The sequence below is a fragment of the Sceloporus occidentalis genome, unplaced genomic scaffold (genome assembly GCF_023333645.1).
Source record: "Sceloporus occidentalis isolate IW3139 unplaced genomic scaffold, rSceOcc1.0.p SCAF_451, whole genome shotgun sequence".
Lineage (NCBI taxonomy): Eukaryota > Metazoa > Chordata > Lepidosauria > Squamata > Phrynosomatidae > Sceloporus > Sceloporus occidentalis.
In genome coordinates, this window is record NW_028317431.1 from 171636 (window position 1) to 189884 (window position 18249).

Consider the following 18249-nt stretch of genomic DNA (forward strand, 5'->3'; position numbering starts at 1 on the left):
TTCTGATGTGTTTTCTCAGTATTTTCTTTACCTCCTGACTCCTGAAGCAATAGATAAAGGGGTTTAACATGGGGGTTATGGTTGCGTACATAATGCTGACAAAACGGTCATTTCCCGCGGAGTATAAAGAAGACGGTCGAAAGTAGATAAAGAAGAGAGAGCCATAAAACAAGGACACTGAGATGAGGTGGGAGCAGCAAGTGGAGAATGTTTTCAATCTGCCTTGGGCTGACGGGATTTTCAGAACGGAGGCGAGGATGTGGAAATAGGAGATGACTATTAACAAGAAGGGAACCTTGATGGACAGAGAGCCCTCGGTAAATATCAGCAGCTCGTTTAGGGAAGTGTCTGAACACGAAAGGTGGAGGAGAGCGGTCATCTCGCAGAAGTAAAACTGCAGTAAATGTGCAGTATTGCAGTTTTTTCATGTCCAAAAAACTGCAGTATTACTTCAGAAAAACTGCAGTAATTTTTTGTAAGGGTAAGACAACCCTATACCAAAAAAATATAAATTCACATGAGAAAAATGCATTTTTTGTTTTTATTTCCTTTTACTTGCCAACCTGCCCCCATTATGCTCATTTGACCCCAGTTATGCACATCTGCCCCCAGGCTTGCCACTCTGCCCCCAGAATTGCCCCCTGAACTCTTGCCACTCTAACCCCTAAATTCCACCCCCCCCAGATTTGTCCTTTGTGCTTCAGACTCCCTGGTGTCTAGTGGGGGCAGCCGGTGGACGAATGCGTGATGCACTGCCACCCAGCGCTTCCGGGGAGAGAGAGAGGATCCGGGTCCCTGCAGCGCTGCGAGGATCTGGATCTTAGTCTTATAGTCAGATCCTCTATTTAAGGTCGGATTATAAAGCGACCCTGAATATAAGATGAGGGACATTTTTCATCATTTGCTCTGAAAAAAACCTTGTCTTATATTTGAGCGATTTTGGTTAAACTGGGGCATACTGGCGTGACCCAGAAATCAGCGCCGCAGAGGTCGACTTAGAGTCTGGAGCGTGATTTGGTCGTGTTTCTCTCGGCCCGACTCTAGGATGGAAGAAACAAGACGCCAAGCAGCAGAGCAACAGAAAAAACAAGGAAAGTGTCATAAACCGAGGCCGTGTGAAACCCAGAAACAAGAAAGTGAATGAATAATAAATGCACCCTCAGGCCCCCGGTCTTTTCTTCTCTTTCCCCATCAAAGGCCAGAACACGGTCACCGAGCAGCGCTCTTTCTAGATGAAATTGCATGACCGCAGATAAAGTAGCACAAATCTCACCCATAAACCCCCGGCGGCGGCGAGCGTCACCTATTAACGTCCGTTACCAGCCCCCGTAGGCATGTCGGCTTCATAACGGCTCGATGCTTTGTCTCTTTCCGAACGCACAGACAATCCGGATGATTAGAGCGCAATCACCTCCGACGGATCCGCTTCATTGCTGCCTCTCTGGCTGCAGTCTCAGTGGTCTCTTTTTTGTGGTGACTGTGGGGGTGTTTACAAGTAATTGAGAAAGACCCCCATCAGGCTTTCATAGGACCCTCGATCCCCCTTGACTTGAAATTAGTCGTTTGGCCAGGTAGCCCCATCTATTTGGGATCTTCTCATGTTGCAGGATCACAGTAATCTCCTTGAATCTGATTGGAGGTGACGGGGGATGTGCTCGGTCAGAGCCTTCTCCTGCGCGAGATACTGCGGGGGTCATTGCATGCGTTTGCAAAACCAAGGCCACGAAAAGTAAAAGCGACCACGCAGCTTTCGTATACATCAGTGCGCACACGATGGGGGCTTTTTCATTCTGTGCCAAATACACGGCGCGGGGAGGATGAGATCGGCAGCCGGGATCCACTGGGATCCAGTAATAAACTGTTCATATTCCCATCACATTCAGCGTTTCCAGTACAATGTAAAATATACCGTATTTGCTCGATCATAAGACAAAGTTTTACCTTACCGGTGCTTCCAATTCGCGCACGGGGAACTCTGATTTCTGACAGCCAGGGGAGGTCTGCGCGATGGACGCAGACAACCCCCGCTGCCAACTCCACCTCCTTCCAGCTGCAGCGGACGTCGCCTACGCGAATCGCGTAGACGTCAACCCGCTGCCCCGGCAATACAGCAGGGAGTCGGAAGCACCGGTAAGTGTGTGTGTGTGTGTGGGGGGGAATGTTAAATGGGGGCATAGGGCATTTCTGGAGGCAGAGTGCTCTATGAAATGCCTTTTAACCCCCTTAACGCCACTCTGCCTCCTGAAATGCCTTATACCTCCCTATATGCCACTCTGCCCCATAATATGCCTTTTAACCCCCTAAATGCCAGAGTGGCATATAGAGGTATAAGGCATTTCTGGAGGCAGAGTGCTCTATACAATGCCTTTTAACCCCCTTAATGCCACTCTGCCTCCAGAAATGCCTTTTAACCCTCTATACACCACTCTGCCTCCTGAAATGCCTTATACCTCCCTATATGCCGCTCTGCTCCATAATATGCCTTTTGACCCCCTAAATGCCATAGTGGCATATGGGGGTATAAGGCATTTCTGGAGGCAGAGTGGCACATAGGGGTTACCATGGGGCACAATGGCATTTAGAGGGTTAAAAGGCATATCATGGGGCACAGTGGCATATAGAGGGTTAAAAGGCATATCATGGGCCACAGTGCCCTATTGGAGTGGCAAGCTTGGGGGCAGATGTGCGTAACTGGGGGGGCAGGTTGGAAAATACAAGGAAATAAAAACAAAAAAATATTTTTCTCAATCAAGCTTTTATTAAAAAAAAATAGTTTACATGAATTAACATTTACTGGTAAAACTTTTTTCCTATAGGGTCGTCTTATATTCAGGCTTTTTCTTTTTTCCCTAAATATTCAGATTTTGGGTGGTTGTCTTATAATCGAGCAAATACGGTAATTACCGTATTCTTACTTGGCCACTAATGTTAATTACATGCAAAACAAAATGTAGGGGCCAATCATGTCTATAATCACGTACAAGGGGGGGGGCAATAGTACCGTGCCAAGAACCCCCCAACCCCGGGGTACACCGAGCAAATACCAGCAACAGCCTCAATCATCCAGTCGGCTTCCTTAACCAGGGGCTTATAGGAAATGTGTGCCCCAGGGTGTTGGGTATTCACCTGCTCTGGGGCAGGTCACCATACTGGGTGCAGGACGGTATATTGCCCCTGGGGCAGGTCACTGTAGGGGTGCAGGATAGTATTTTGCTCCTGGGGCAGGTCACTATAGGGGTGCAGAATAGCATATTGTGCTGGGTGTTACCCTGCCCCTGGAGGATGGGTGCCATTATTAACCCCTTCCGCCCCGCAACTAAACACATCTAACGCCAGCTCCGCATCAGGCGGCAAATCCGGAGTCCCCGGTGCATGTTGGGAGCTTGATTGGCAAAAAGTGATATGTCCGCCAACTCTAATATGGCGCCTGGCACGCAGCTGCCGCATGGAGCGCACATGACGGAAGTGACCTAAAAGCTGTTCCTGTTTGGCCTGTATGTGGAGCAACATGGAGGGGACGGAGTGAGTGCTTGTGGGGTTTGGTTAATCTGCCGCCATCCTGCATGGGGGACCCGAAAATCGTTAGATCAAGGAGCAGAGAAACGCGGCAATGCCGGCCGGGGGGATAGCGGATGGGAATGCCGGCCGGGGGGGATAGCGGATGGGAACCCTCTCTGGTCCTAAAACCCCCGATGCCTCCTCTTCTGCCCCCTTCCTCCCTTTTACCACTCTTCTCAAGGAGGTCATATTGTTTGCGGGGTATGAGGGGGATCGCAGGGTTCTACGGCCCTAAAAGCCCCGATAATGTGTATAGAAACAGCAGGAAACGGCTTCATAAATTAAAATGTTTACAGAAATGGTTCCAGGCAGAGCTTTTAAGAATGTGTTCGGTGTTATTGGCCCAAACGTTTGAGTCGCTGATAAATATGTAAATTTTCGTACGTTTTTGAAAAATCAGCGGTCTCTTCCTCATCTGGGAGGGGTGTGCATTGGGATGGGGGTTCAGTTGGGGTACATTGTGAGGTCCGGGGTCTGCTCGCTGGGGTGTGAATATCACGTCTGTTCCTTTCCTCCTGGCAGATCTCGGAAGCTGCCCCGGGTCCCGGAGAATTTACTGAAGAAAAGGAAGAAGTATCAGGGTCTGAAAGCGGCTGAAGCCAAGAGAGCGCTGCTGGAGAAGCGCAAGGTAAACACGGTCCCCAGGGGCCAGAGGGTTTATTCTGCCCCCTGTAATTCTCTCCAGTGTGGGCATGCTGGGCGCCACGCGTGCCAAGTGTTGGTACATGGCTGGCGCAGGACTTTGCATTGGTCGCTCTGGTGCGTTTCTCCTGGAGACTCCCGAGGCTCACTGTCTCTGCTGCTGTCACCTCCAGGTACACGCCGGGAAGCAGATCAAGTTCAAACGACTGGAGACCTTTGTCCGAAACTCGCGGAGGAAGTTACGAGATGACTCGCGCCTGCGCAGGATGGAGATCTACCAGAAGAAAGTACCCAACGTGGCCAATCAGAAGCTGGCGTTTGTTGTGCGCATCGCGGAGTACGTAAGCGTTCGCTTCCCTGGCCTTTCAGCTGGTGGGACGCGGGGCTCATGCGCCGCCGCTGTCCTCGGTCCGTGTCAGTGTTGTGTTAGAAGCCGCGGCCCCCGCGGATTTGTCCGTCTGTCAGACGCTCTCTCATTTCCACGTCTTTGCTGTTTTTAGTATTGAAGGCGTCAACCACCAAGTGCTGCGCATCCTCGGGACGCTGCGCCTGCACAAGATATTCTCTGGAGTGTTTGTAAAGTTAAACCAGTCGGCGCTGAAGATGCTGCAGGTGGTGGAGCCGTACGTGGCGTGGGGGTGAGTATCGAGGCATGGAGTATGGTCGCGGATGAATGTACAGGAATCTGTGGCGCTTCCGTCAGTTGGCGGCGGGTGAATGTGCGGCGCTCGGCGGCGGGTGAATGTGTATGAATGTGCGGTGATGTTTTGACACACTCGTTATTCACATAGATTTCCCAACCTGAAGTCTGTGAGGGAGCTGATCCTGAAGCGAGGCCAGGGAATGGTGGACGGGAAGAAGGTGGCGCTTACTGACAACGCGCTGATCGAGGAGCGATTGGGTAAAGTCCAGGCTGATACTCTTAATTTCACCCACGCCACACGTGTGATGTCAGAAGTGGCTTTTATTGGTTTTTGGCGTGTCTTTGGATCAGCCCTTCCGATCGTTTGTGTTTGGGGGTAACTTCTGTGAGCCGCCTGCTGGGTTTGGGGCAGAAACCCTTTCTGTGAAGCGATTAAACGGAGGCGGGGAACGCGTTAGACGCGCAGGTCTGGTTTTTCGCATCAGTTCCCGCTGGTGGGTTTTCTTCATCTTGTTTGTCCCTACAGGGCAGTTCGGGGTCATCTGCTTGGAGGATCTGATCCATGAGATGTATACGGCAGGAAGACATTTCTCAGCCGTTAACGGCTTCCTCTGCCCGTTCAAGCTGTCTGTGGCCAGACACGCTGCCGTCAACAAGAAAGGATACCGCAACGAGGTGGGCGACCCCGGGAACCGAGGGGCCGACATAAACCAGCTCATCCGACAGCTCAATTAAGGTGAGTTCTCTGACGGCTGCTTACGATAGGAGGGAGTCCTCAGCGGAGGGAATATATAAAGGAAATATATGTGCTTTATATGATGGATTCGTCCCGATCCGGGGTATTTACGCCTCTCTCCCCTCTCTATTCACAGTTCAGGCCGCTCCGGACCAGCAGAAAACCCCCTGACTTCTCTTTCCGGATGGCCGCGTTGTTGCTTGCGAGTCTCACTGGGTCCCAGTCGGTCTCGGTGTGGGGCCCTCTCCGGATTAACGTGGCCCCTTTTGTGGTTACCGCATGCTTTCGGATGACAGGATCAGACTATGGCCGTCCGCACCCTTACTCCATGCTTCACGTTCGTCTCTTGGGCCGGGATATTCATGGACCGATAAGCCTATAGGTGGCCAGCTTTCCCTCGGAATAAATCCCTCTCCCCACATGTTAATATTTTTGGATAAAAGAATTTGGAGTAAAAGCTGTTTTGTATGTTTCTGGACGGGTTGGAATACGGGAGTTTCTGGGATTGGGGAGCCACGGTCCACGAGCTTGTTCTGTGTCGGAAATAAAACCCGGAGAGATTGGATTGTTAACCCTTTGCCAGCTGAAATATGTTGATGGGGTTTGTGTGGAGCTTGTGCCAGTTCCACTGAGACCTTCCTTTCAGGGGGTTGTCTGATCTCTGAACATCTAACAAAAATAAAGCCGCAGCCCCCGTTACTGAGACAGAGATCTGTAGGAACAGAGCTCCTCTCCCACCACAGGTCACGGAAAGGTAGAAAAGGGGAGAGATGAGAAAAAGATATGAAGGAGAGGATGAGGTAGGGGCTCTGTCTAAGAAGCAACCGAACACCTTGGACCCACCTGTTCTTTCCAAAATAAACTTGCCAAAAACGTTCACTTTCACGGTGTTAGAGGCTATGTACAGCATTCACAGGAGGCAGGTGGATGTGTTAGAGGCTATGTACAGCAGTCACAGGAGGCAGGTGGATGTGTTAGAGGCTATGTACGGCATAGGGGCAGGTGGATGTGTTAGAGGCTATGTACAGCACGCACAGGGGACGGCTGGATGTGTTAGAGGCTATGTACGGCACGCAGGGGCCCCAGAGTCTACCCTGACCATTCCTGCCCCATCCATCTGCCTTGTCCCTTCTATCTATCCATAACTGTTACAGTTGTCACCTACTAATGGCCTGCCGGCACTACCCCACTTAGGGTTAATAGGGGTATTTGTGAGCAGGAAGCCCACCCTCCCGCACAATGACCCCCTTTCTCTGCACACCTGCTTTCCTGCGTGTTCCTGTGCGGGACCCTCTCCCCCAGCTCCACCAGTATGGATTCCCAGTAACTGGCTTCTCATGCTTGCAGGTGCATGCATGTGTGGCGTGTGTGTGGGGGGGTTATAACGACATCACGGGGGTTTTGTCGTGGGAAAGACAAGAATCTCTGACAGATGGACGGACGGGAGTCAGAGGGAAGCCTGATGCTCGCCTTCAGATTATGTTGCCCTTGTGTCTGGTCGTGGCCGTCGTACTGATTCTGCCTTGGGAGGGTGAGTAGGAAAAGCCCGCAGGATGCGGCTGCTGATCGGATTCTCTCTGTTCTGCCATCGTGTTTCCAGAAGCGATGAGAGCGGCGTGAAGTGAGACGTGGCGGCTATTCACTAACTGCAGCGTGCGCCGAAAACTTATTTCAGATTCCTGACTTCTCTATACATTATGAAGGACCTCGCTGAGCTTCTGCTGTAGAAACCAGCCCTGTATAATGTATAGTTAAATCAGTGAGCCGGCCCCTGTGTGATGTATAGTTAAATCCGCGAGTCGGCCCCCTGTGTGATGTATAGTTAAATCAGCGAGCCGGCCCCTGTATAATGTATAGTTAAATCAGCGAGCCAGCCCCCTGTATAATGTATAGATAAATCAGTGACCGGCCCCCTGTATAATGTATAGATAAATCAGTGACCAGCCCCTGTATAATGTATAGATAAATCAGTGACCAGCCCCTGTATAATGTATAGTTAAATCAGCGAGCCGGCCCCTGTATAATGTATAGTTAAATGAGTGAGCCGGCCCCCTGTATGATGTATAGATAAATGAGCGAGCTGGCCCCCTGTGAGATGTATAGTTAAATCAGCGGGCCGGCCCAGTGTAATAAATAAATGAGGAATAAACCTAACGATAGATGTCTCCGGTAATAGAGCAGGCAGCAGATATATAATGTATAGAGCGTATATAATGCATATAACTCGCGGTTAATGGGGCTCTCATATATAATGGCTTTGTGGATCCCAGTCCTCCCCGATGGAGAGTAAAGAAAGTTTATACAGAAAAACTGACGAGAAATCAAAGAATTTATTACCCCCAACAGTGAGGCATAAAAAGTCTTTAAACGCGTAATAAACTTGCGTGTGGAGAATATAAGGAGTCGTCGATCGGCGGCGGGCAGCGTGGATTTCGCCAGGTCCAAGTACTAGAGGTCTTTATCCTCGAACGTTGCCATCCCCGCAGCGATCGGCTGGCACAGAACCCTCCCGCCGGGTGCCGTACGCACGGCGCGTTTCGCCTATCAGCGGCTTATTCACCGATTTACCAAGCCGTGCTGTGGGGATAGGAACGCGGCAGAGTTGCGAGGATAAGGATCTCCAGGGGTGACTCCTGCTACCCCTTGTTGCTGTCTCCTCATGCCAGTTTGATCCAAGGCGGAAAGGCCCTTTCTAAACTAGTTTGAACTGGTACGGGGAAGCAAGAGCTTATTGGGGTCTGTGACCCCGCGATGAAACGAGGCTGCCGGACAGCGTGGGAGCAGCCGGATTGCAGGCTGCAGGAGCGGTGAGCGGTAAGCGTGTGTGAGAGCGCATGTGCGTGTACAGGATGGCAGATTGCGGTTCCATGTGTTTGTCCTCCTCCAAAGAATCTGGGGTAACTTCGCCATCACTGTTTGGACGTGGTTAGGGCATTACGTTAGCCGCAGATTCTGAGGGGCAGATTTTCTGCGTGTTTCTTACTGACTAGAAGAGAGAACTGTAACTGATTGGTGTCCGTCTTCAACCATATTTATCCTAGCATTTCGTCTACGTGGGCCGTCGTGGACGCATCCCGGACGGCGGACCTTTCTGGAGACCGTTAGTAAAGCTCCTACCTGGTCCTCGTTGCATAGTTTGCCGGGTGTTCTCCTCTGCGGAGGCTCATTTTGTCTGCATGGTTTTTCCGGGAGCCTTAATGCCCACCCTGGATCCGAGGCACGTTTCCCACCCTGGATCCGAGGCACGTTTCCCACCCTGGATCCGAGGCACGTTTCCACCCGATCCGAGGCATGTTTCCCACCCGATCCGAGGCACGTTTCCCACCCGATCCGAGGCACGTTTCCCTCCCGATCCGAGGCACTTTTCCACCCGATCCAAGGCACGTTTCCCTCCCGATCCAAGGCACGTTTCCCACCCCGGATCCGAGGCACGTTTCCCTCCCGATCCGAGGCACGTTTCCCTCCCGATCCGAGGCACGTTTCCCTCCCGATCCGAGGCACGTTTCCCTCCCGATCCGAGGCACGTTTCCCTCCCGATCCGAGGCACGTTTCCCACCCCGGATCCGAGGCACGTTTCCCACCCCATCCAAGAGAAAAGGGGACGTTAAATCTTTTTGCTGTCCGCACCTCTCTCTTTAGGTCTCCTTTCTTTTGGCTGATTGTAAATGGAGCTTCCTGCGAGCTGCGGGGGGCGAGAGAAGCCGAGGGTGACGAGGGCTGGACCTACTCTGGGCCAAGAGAAAAGAGAAAATCCCTTTTTTAATAACGTGATTGCTTTTTATTGTGATTTGGACAGAAATTCTGTATTCCGAGGGAAGGTGAACCACGACGACACTTTGGCCACGTGGGGTGATGCATGCCACGCTGTGCGCACTCACCAGGGCCCTCGTGTAGAACTAATTCACTTACCTCAGACCTGAGTTGCTTGCAGTAAGCAATTATTTGTTTATTGGCTTCACCCTGAGTGTAACATGCGCAGAGATGAACCCAAACACAGGGCCGGTTTTGTACATGTCTCTCTCTCTCTCTCTGCAGGGTACTTGGCTTCTCCAACACCCGCATCCTCCACCCTGTCCATTGCTCCCCAGGTCTGGACTGTTCAGGATGATGACCGTCGACAGGCCAAACTCCTTTGTCTGCTCCAGGGCGTGTCAGGGGCAGATGTGTCCATCTGGTTTTCAAATGGAAATGGGACAAACGTGGGCACTTTCCAAGTATCCAACCAGAACATCTCCCAGATGTCTACCGGATCCAGAGACCAACAACATCTTCTTTCCTCTCCATCACACAGCGAGGGTCTGACTGATCTTCTCTCCACCTCATCCAGTCACCCCCGCAAGGCTTTCAGCAGCCGAGTTTCCTTCCCTCCAACTGGAGAGGGTCTCAGTGTCTTCTCCGCGCTCACCCTTCCCAGCGATGAGCTCAGCACGTGGGGGTCTGTGACTTGCTTCGTAGCTGAATTGGGGAGCTCCAGACTCTGGAGGAGTCCAAAGCTCTCCCTGCCAGGTAATGGAGCTGTAGTGGAAGCTAATCCCACCGGTGGAACCGGACGGGAATAGAGAGAGCCAGACCCTCAGGTCACCAGAAACCACCATCAGTAACAGATCCGATGCACCCAATTCCCCGCAGATACCCCAGAATCAAATGCCACTAAGGGCCAGACTCACCCTAGGTTAACCCTTTGCTGTTCTCACTTGCAGGCGAAGCTGAAGATGCCGTGTGTCCCGAGGAGGCGACCCAGGACTCAGGTAAATGTTATTTACCAAGCAGGTTCTCATGCCGCCATTAATCCGGATGCCCAGAGCAGGCCACCTCCCTCTTACCCTGTATTTATTGGGGCGATAGGCCCAAACTCCTGGGGCATACGCATATCACAAACATAGCGAGACATGTGCTCTGCGCTGTGCCTTGCCACCAGTGTGTCTTTGGATCTGCTGTGACGTCCTATCCCGGCGCCAGCGATCTCGCCCTCCTTAACCATCTGTATGAAACGCGATCTCGCCCACCTTAACCATCTGTATAAAATGCAATCTCGCCCTCCTTGACCATCTGTATAAAATGCAATCTCGCCCTCCTTGACCATCTGTATGAAATGTGATCTCGCCCTCCTTGACCATCTGTATGAAATGTGTTTTTTTCCTTCCTTAGCCCTTCATGTGAGAACCGGATTGCTGCAGCTTCTGTCCCTCAGGATTATGACCCTGAAAGTGCTGACCTTTGACCTGCTGGTGACCTGCGCTCTGATCCTGCAGACAAGGAGGGAAGTCTCGCACAAAGCTGGAGACGCATCTTATCCCCCCCACCCAGAGCAGTCAGGAGATGGTTAATCGCATAAACTTTCCTATGGGGGGTCGGAGGTCATCGGGGACGTAAGAAATAATAATAAAGAGTGGATAAAAGTTACTTCGTGTGTTATCTGAGTGATCGTGTGTTATCTGAGTGACCGTGTGTTAGCTGAGTGACCGTGTGTTAGCTGAGTGACCGTGTGTTATCTCCGCTCCTCTGCCATTTGTCTGGTTTTTACTCTGAGGCTGCATGAGTGTTGAGTCGAGTATCGGAATTCCAGCAGGCAGTGACCCCACCCAGTGACAACACAAATCCAACAACGAGACAGACAAAACGTCAATAATTTGATGGCAGAATTTAATAAAAGACACAAAAACCAACACACTACACACCGTGTCATCATACAAACACACACTACACACCGTGTCACACAGACACACACTACACACTGCGTCATCATACACACACTACACACCGTGTCACACAGACACACACTACACACTGCGTCATACAGACACACACTACACACCGTGTCACACAGACACACACTACACACCGTATCACACAGACACACACTACACACCGCGTCATCATACAGACACACACTACACACTATCATTACACACTACACACTGTACACTATCATTACACACTACACACTGTATCATTACACACTGCACACTATCATTACACACTGTATCATTACACACTGCACACTACCATTACACACTACACACTGTATCATTACACACACCGCACACTATTATTACACACTACACACTGTATCATTACACACTATATCATTACACACTACACACTGTATCATTACACACACTGCACACTATTACACACTACACACTATTATTACACACTGCACACTATTATTACACACTGCACACTGTATTATTACACACTACACACTATTATTACACACTACACACTGTATTATTACACACTATCATTACACTGTATTATTACACACTACACACTGTATTATTACACACTATCATTACACACTACCATTACACTGTATTATTACACACTACACACTGTATTATTACACACTACCATTACACTGTATTATTATACACTATGAACACGCCACACACACTGTATCACCGTCACGAACGTCACAGTCTGTTGCCATGGTTATGTGACTCTCTGTGATTGGCTAATGCCTGTCCGTCTTCTTGCCTTCTGATTGGTTTATTGAATGACACACTTAGCTCACTGATTGGCTATCGGGTCACATGACAAAAAAGGAAGTGACTCGGAAGCAGAATATGGGAGAGAGGTGAGGGAGTTATTTATAGCGCTCTGTATACAGTCTGTTCCCTATAGATATTATATATAAACCTTTATACTGGGTGTCTTCCCTATAGATGTTATATATAAACCTGTATACGTGTGTCTGTTCCCTATAGATATTATATATAAACCTTTATACTGGGTGTCTGTTCCCTATAGATGTTATATATAAACCTTTATACTGGGTATCTGTTCCCTATAGATATTATATATAAACCTTTATACTGGGTGTCTGTTCCCTATAGATGTTATATATAAACCTGTATACTGTGTTTCCCCTATAGATATTATATATAAACCTTTATACTGGGTGTCTGTTCCCTATAGATGTTATATATAAACCTGTATACTGTGTGTCCCCTATAGATGTTATATATAAACCTGTATACTGGGTGTCTGTTCCCTATAGATGTTATATATAAACCTGTGTACTGGGTGTCATGTGATGTACGATGACACTGTTATCTGTAAGAAGGGTAGTGATCTTTTCTTCTCTCTATAGTGTCCAATGTGTCCTATCGGTAGAGTTTCCATTATATATCTTACGATCCATTTAACCCTTTGTTTGTCTGACTTGCAGCCCCCTCTCTAGGATGTGGTTCCCGGTGGTTCTCCTCCTCCTCCCTCTCAGCGTGGTGGCAGCGGAGACAGGGGATGGCGAATGGGTGAATCTGCCCTCCAAATGTGAAGGTACAGCCAGTGCAGAGAGCATGTGAGGGGCCAGATGCAGCGCATGTTTATGAGTATGGTGTATCCAGGGAACTCTAGTCCCAGCACCTCGCTGCGCGTTTCCATAATCATTCCCTGTTAGACCCCAGCTCACACAGAGCTCATATGGAGAGATGGAAGAGGGACGTTACACGGCGCTCACATGGAGAGAGGGAGGGTACACGGCGCTCACATGGAGAGAGGGAGGGTACACGGCGCTCACATGTAGAGAGGGAGGGTACACGGCGCTCACATGGAGAGAGGGAGGGTACACGGCGCTCACATGGAGAGGGAGGGTACACGGAGCTATTATCTTGCAGTTTCCGGATCCTACAGTAAAACAGAAAATTAGGCTTGAGAAACATAAACACAAAGAACCCACAGGCATATCGGCCCCAACTGGCCCCGTCTAGTCACCCGTTTCTCCCGCTGTAACGACTCAAACCTTAATCAGTCGTTGGTCTCGTCTTAGATTCAGGAGCCGTATGTCTATCCCATGCATGTTTATTACCCTCACTGTATTACCCTCTACCACTTCTGCTGGGATGCTGTTCCAGTTATCTACCACCCTCTCAGTAAAGTAATGTCCCAATGCTATATTTTGCGTTGTGATTTTTTTTTTTACGTCCCAAGTGCATTATTTTATATTTATCAACATTTATCTGCAGCTCTCCCTCATTCCTCTAACATTAAACTGCAGCCGCCACGCTCTCTTCCATTCTTCTAACATTAAACTGCAGCCGCCGCGCTCTCCCCCATTCTTCTAACATTAAACTGCAGCCGCCGCATTCTCCCCCATTCTTTTAACATTAAACTGCACCCGCCGCGCTCTCCCCCATTCTTCTAACATTAAACTTCAGCCGCCGCTCCCCCCCCATTCTTCTAACATTAAACTGCAGCCGCCGCGCTCTCCCCCATTCTTCTAACATTAAACTGCAGCCGCCGCGCTCTCCCCCATTCTTCTAACATTAAACTGCAGCCGCCGCATTCTCCCCCATTCTTTTAACATTAAACTGCACCCGCCGCGCTCTCCCCCATTCTTCTAACATTAAACTGCAGCCGCTGCTTTCTCCCCCATTCCTCTAACATTAAACTGCAGCCGCCGCTTTCTCCCCCATTCCTCTAACATTAAACTGCAGCCGCCGCGCTCTCCCCCATTCTTCTAACATTAAACTGCAGCCGCCGCGCTCTCCCCCATTCTTCTAACATTAAACTGCAAATAAACATATTAAATATACAGGTCCCGATACCGACCCCCGAGGGGCCCTGCTAGTAACAAGTCCCTCCTCTAAATATACCCCATTAACCCCAACCTTCTGCCTCCTGTCACCTGGCCATCACCTCGTCCGTTCAACTGATTACCATCCAAACCCTGCAGTTTATTTATGAGGCTTCTGGGGGTATTATTTCTTACTGAATCCAGATAGACATCTACTGCCCCTCCCAGGGGTATCATTTCTTACTGAATCCAGATAGGCGACATCTACTGCCCCTCCCAGGGAAATTATGACTAAATCTAGATATCTGCCATCTAGGGCTGCAACTAACGATTATTTTAATAATCGATTAGTTGGCCGATTATTTAATCGATTAATCGGATAAAAAAATACATTATTTTAAATTGAAGAAAAATTGCAATAAAAAACGTACATTTTACACTTTCATCTCTTTATTGCAATGGCCTCTCTCTATTCACCTTCTTATTTTACTGACATAATAATAAAAGCTGCAAGAACCCAAACACAGTGTGTTTCTCAAACTAGGTTTTAATACAAAGTTATTAGTAAATATTAATTCATATGTTAACTATTTTTCATATTTAATAAAAACTATGCGAAAAAAGCCTTGTTTACATTTTTTTTATTTACCAAACTGCCCCCAGTTATGCACATCTGACCCCCAGCTTGCCACTCTGCCCCCATATATGCCTTATACCTCTTATATGCCAGATTCCGCTGTGCCCCTGATATGCCTTTCAGGGCATATAGGCATATCAGGGGGCATAAACATATCTGGGGGTAAAAGGTATCAGGGGGCTCAGTGGCATATAGGGGATATTAGGCATATCAAGGGGGCATAAAACAAATCTGGGGGTAAAAGGTATATCAGAGGGCTCAGTTCTATATCACTGGCATATAAGGAGTATATCCTTATATGCCAGTGATATGCAACTGAGCCCTCTGATATACCTTTTACCCCAGATTTGTTTTATGCCCCCCTGATATGCCTAATATCGATATGCCTTATACCCCCTATATGCCACTGAGCCCCCTGATACCTTTTACCCCCAGATATGTTTATGCCTCCTGATATGCCTATATGCCCTGAAATTCATAATACCCCCCATACACCACTATAACTCACCCATACACCACTCTGGCTCCTCCCCCTCCCATACACCACTGCCTCCTCCCCCTCCCATACTCCACTCTGCCTCCTCCCCCCTCCCATACACCGCTCTGCCTCTCTACCCGGCCCCGTTACTGAAGGCACTTTCACTGCAGCTTCATAGAAGCCTCAGTGTAAGTGAAGGTGAGTAACGGAGGCTGTCTGTGCGATGCAGACCCTCACCGGCTGACAGAGAGGATGATCCTCTGTCAGCCGGTGGGGGTCTGCATCGCACAGACAGACTCCGTTACAGCCCTTCACGTACACTGAGGCTTCTATGAAGCTGCAGGGAAAGTGCCTGTCAGTAATGAAGCCGGGTAGAGAGGCAGAGTGATGTATGGGAGGGGGGAGGAGGCAGATGGGAGGGGGGAGAGAGACGGAAGTGAGAGACCGGCCGACAGTGAGGAGAATCCAGGTCCCCTGCAGCGTTGCGGGGGATCTGGATTGTAGTGTTATAATCCGATCTCTGTTTGAGGTTGGATTATATAAGGAGAGGAGTTTTTCAGAGCATTTGCTCTGAAAAAAACCTTTTTTTAATCGATAAAAATCTATTTGATTAATCGATAATGAAAATCGTTGACGATTTTCATTATCGATTATTATCGATTTTATCGATTAGTTGTTTCAGCCCTACTGCCATCTCTCTGGGGTATTTTATTTCTACTTAAATCTGTCATTTTCTGGGTCTTATGCCTCCTTTTTTGTTTTTTTTCTTCTTTTCGTTGCATTGACCTCCCAGGTGGGCAATCGGCGCCGCTGCCTCTCTTAGGGCACAAAGTCCCTTGTGAAATGTGTAACTTTAGCTGGAGGTTTAAATCAACACGACCCGTCTGCCCCCATCAAATAAATAAACCCAGGCTCTGGGGGAAAGGTTGTGGCTACGGATTTCCACCACTGACCTTCATCTTGTAGACTAAATATATTGTTGCCTTCAGTGTCCTACATTCACAAACGGGCATTTAAAGGGACAGGAAGTTAGCGGTCAGTAAGTATCACGGTGTGCACTGGTCTCTGACATCACAGGGAGATATCGGTCAGTAAGTGTCATGGCTTGTGCCAGTCTCTGACATCACAGGAAGTTATTGGTCAGTAAACGCAGCCGTGTGGATCGTCTCTGACATCATAGGATGTTAGCGGTCGGTAAGTGTCACTGCGTGTGCCAGTCTGTGACAGGGCCAGGCTAGCTGGCTCATGTGTCATATGAAGTTTAGCCGGGTCATGGAGCACTTTTGTGTCCGGTTCCGTATACCGTGACCCGGTAATATTTTATAAGACGTTTTATTGTGTATTCGGCCCAGAGACTGAATGTGGCTGCAGCTCCAGCCTTCAAAGAGACGATCCTATAATCTGGCTGGGGCTCTTAATCAGCCAACACAGCCCTGTCTGCCCAGACGGCACCCGCACTACAGGGGGGATAACACAGGTGGGGGAACCCATTGTATTCTGTAATCCCCTCACCTGATACATCCCCTGTATACTGATGGGATTTGTGATGGGATGTGGCTGATGAGATTGGGGGGTTGGGTTTGGTACACATTGCATTGAGATTGTATATAAATTCTGTGTGTTTGTAATAAAGAGAGTTCTTCTTGGTTTACTACGAATGGTGGTCTGGATGATCCGTGGATAGCTGAGTGCTATCCGTATGAGGGACTGACTGGTGATTCCTCAGCCCTCAAACAGGGGTACCCCAGCCTTGGGTACGGTGACCCTGTAACATTGGTTGGCAGCGGTGGGATGAATCCCACGACTTGGGTGAAATCCAAACCACCAACTGGGATTGCAGACGAGAGACACCAAGAGAGCTCCTGGAGGTTTGTAGCAAAGGAAAGGCTACTCTGATTGCGGACTGCAGAGAGATGGACCAGCACCAGGATGCCCCAGAGGAGAGCCTCGGACTGAGTGCTCTACAAAAGAACATTCTATGGCACTTATCCCTGTACCCAGGAGGGGCTACATCGGAGCAAGTGACGGCGGTGATTAAAATGTGTCACCGGGAACTGAGCCAGAGTGGGTCTGTATCTCCCAGACTAGGGGAACAGAACACCAAAATATTGCACCAGGATATCCAATCCTTCCGAGAACCAGAGGATGAGAGAGACCAGGTTACAGCCGAGGTGTGTGAGCTGGAACACCAGCAATGGCAGTTAGAGTCTGCGCCTGCAGACTGGAGGGATGATTTCTCCCATCCCCACTTTGAAACGTACTGGGCACAGTACTGGACAATGTGGGATCTACGAGTTCCACTCCTGGGGGAGAACCCGTTGCCGGAGTGGGAAGACGAATTGAGGGGTCTCATATATGCAGAGCTCGACCTCCAGAGCCGCTACCAGGGTTTCTCCCAGCAGTTAGCAGGTGAAGACCACAGCGACCCTCTGATGCTGTATAGCCCTGTCGACCCAGGACTGATATATGAAGCCTTCCAATTTGACTCGTCCTTCGGAAGCCCCTGCCAGTACCGCAGGGATACAATCTGGGACAACCGTGCAGAAGTCCTGGTTTATGCTATTCCCCCCGAGCTGGAGGCTGTTATGGATTGCCTGGTCCAAGAGGAATGGCAGCTCGAGAGGGACTATAAAGAATTGCTGCGGAGAGTGGAGCTCCAGGAGTTACAAGGAGACTGAGAGTATGGTACTACAACTTGCGGGAGTGGGACCGAGGTCCTCCTCACCTACTCCATTGCCCCTGTCCTGGCGAGAAGAACCGAGTTCCTCGCCAGCAAGAAGAAGCGGAGGAGGAAGCCAAAAGCTCCGACCAATGTCCCCACCAACAACCCTGGCTGCTCTACCCCGGCAGAAGAGATGACTGTCCCCACCGCCCGAGTAAGTGGCACAATCCCCATCACCAAACCCCTAGCTATGCCTGTAGAAGCCAGTGCCCCAGACTGTCCCCCTGATTTCCTGAGTGTCCTGGAAGAAGCCCGGGTCACTGCCCCAGAGGTTCCCTATGAAGTCCCCGGTTACCCGGTAGAGGCACCGTT

The 18249-nt window shown here is 49.6% G+C and overlaps 1 protein-coding gene across 2 annotated transcripts; it reads left to right on the forward strand.

Annotated features, from left to right (window-relative positions):
• The first annotated feature begins 3497 nt into the window (after positions 1-3497).
• Positions 3498-5578, forward strand: LOC149271900 (ribosomal protein uL30-like). 2 transcript variants are annotated; one of them, XM_089507024.1, is made up of 6 exons: positions 3498-3522; positions 4081-4186; positions 4374-4537; positions 4701-4838; positions 4992-5106; positions 5375-5578. In XM_089507024.1, exons 1-6 carry the CDS (start codon positions 3509-3511, stop codon positions 5576-5578), a joined length of 741 nt encoding a protein of 246 aa, XP_089363150.1. In that variant the 5' UTR covers positions 3498-3508. The 2 variants fall into 2 exon arrangements, with proteins under 2 accessions (XP_089363150.1, XP_089363151.1); XM_089507025.1 differs by having other exon boundaries at positions 4992-5101; positions 5370-5578.
• Positions 5579-18249: the final 12671 nt, after the last annotated feature.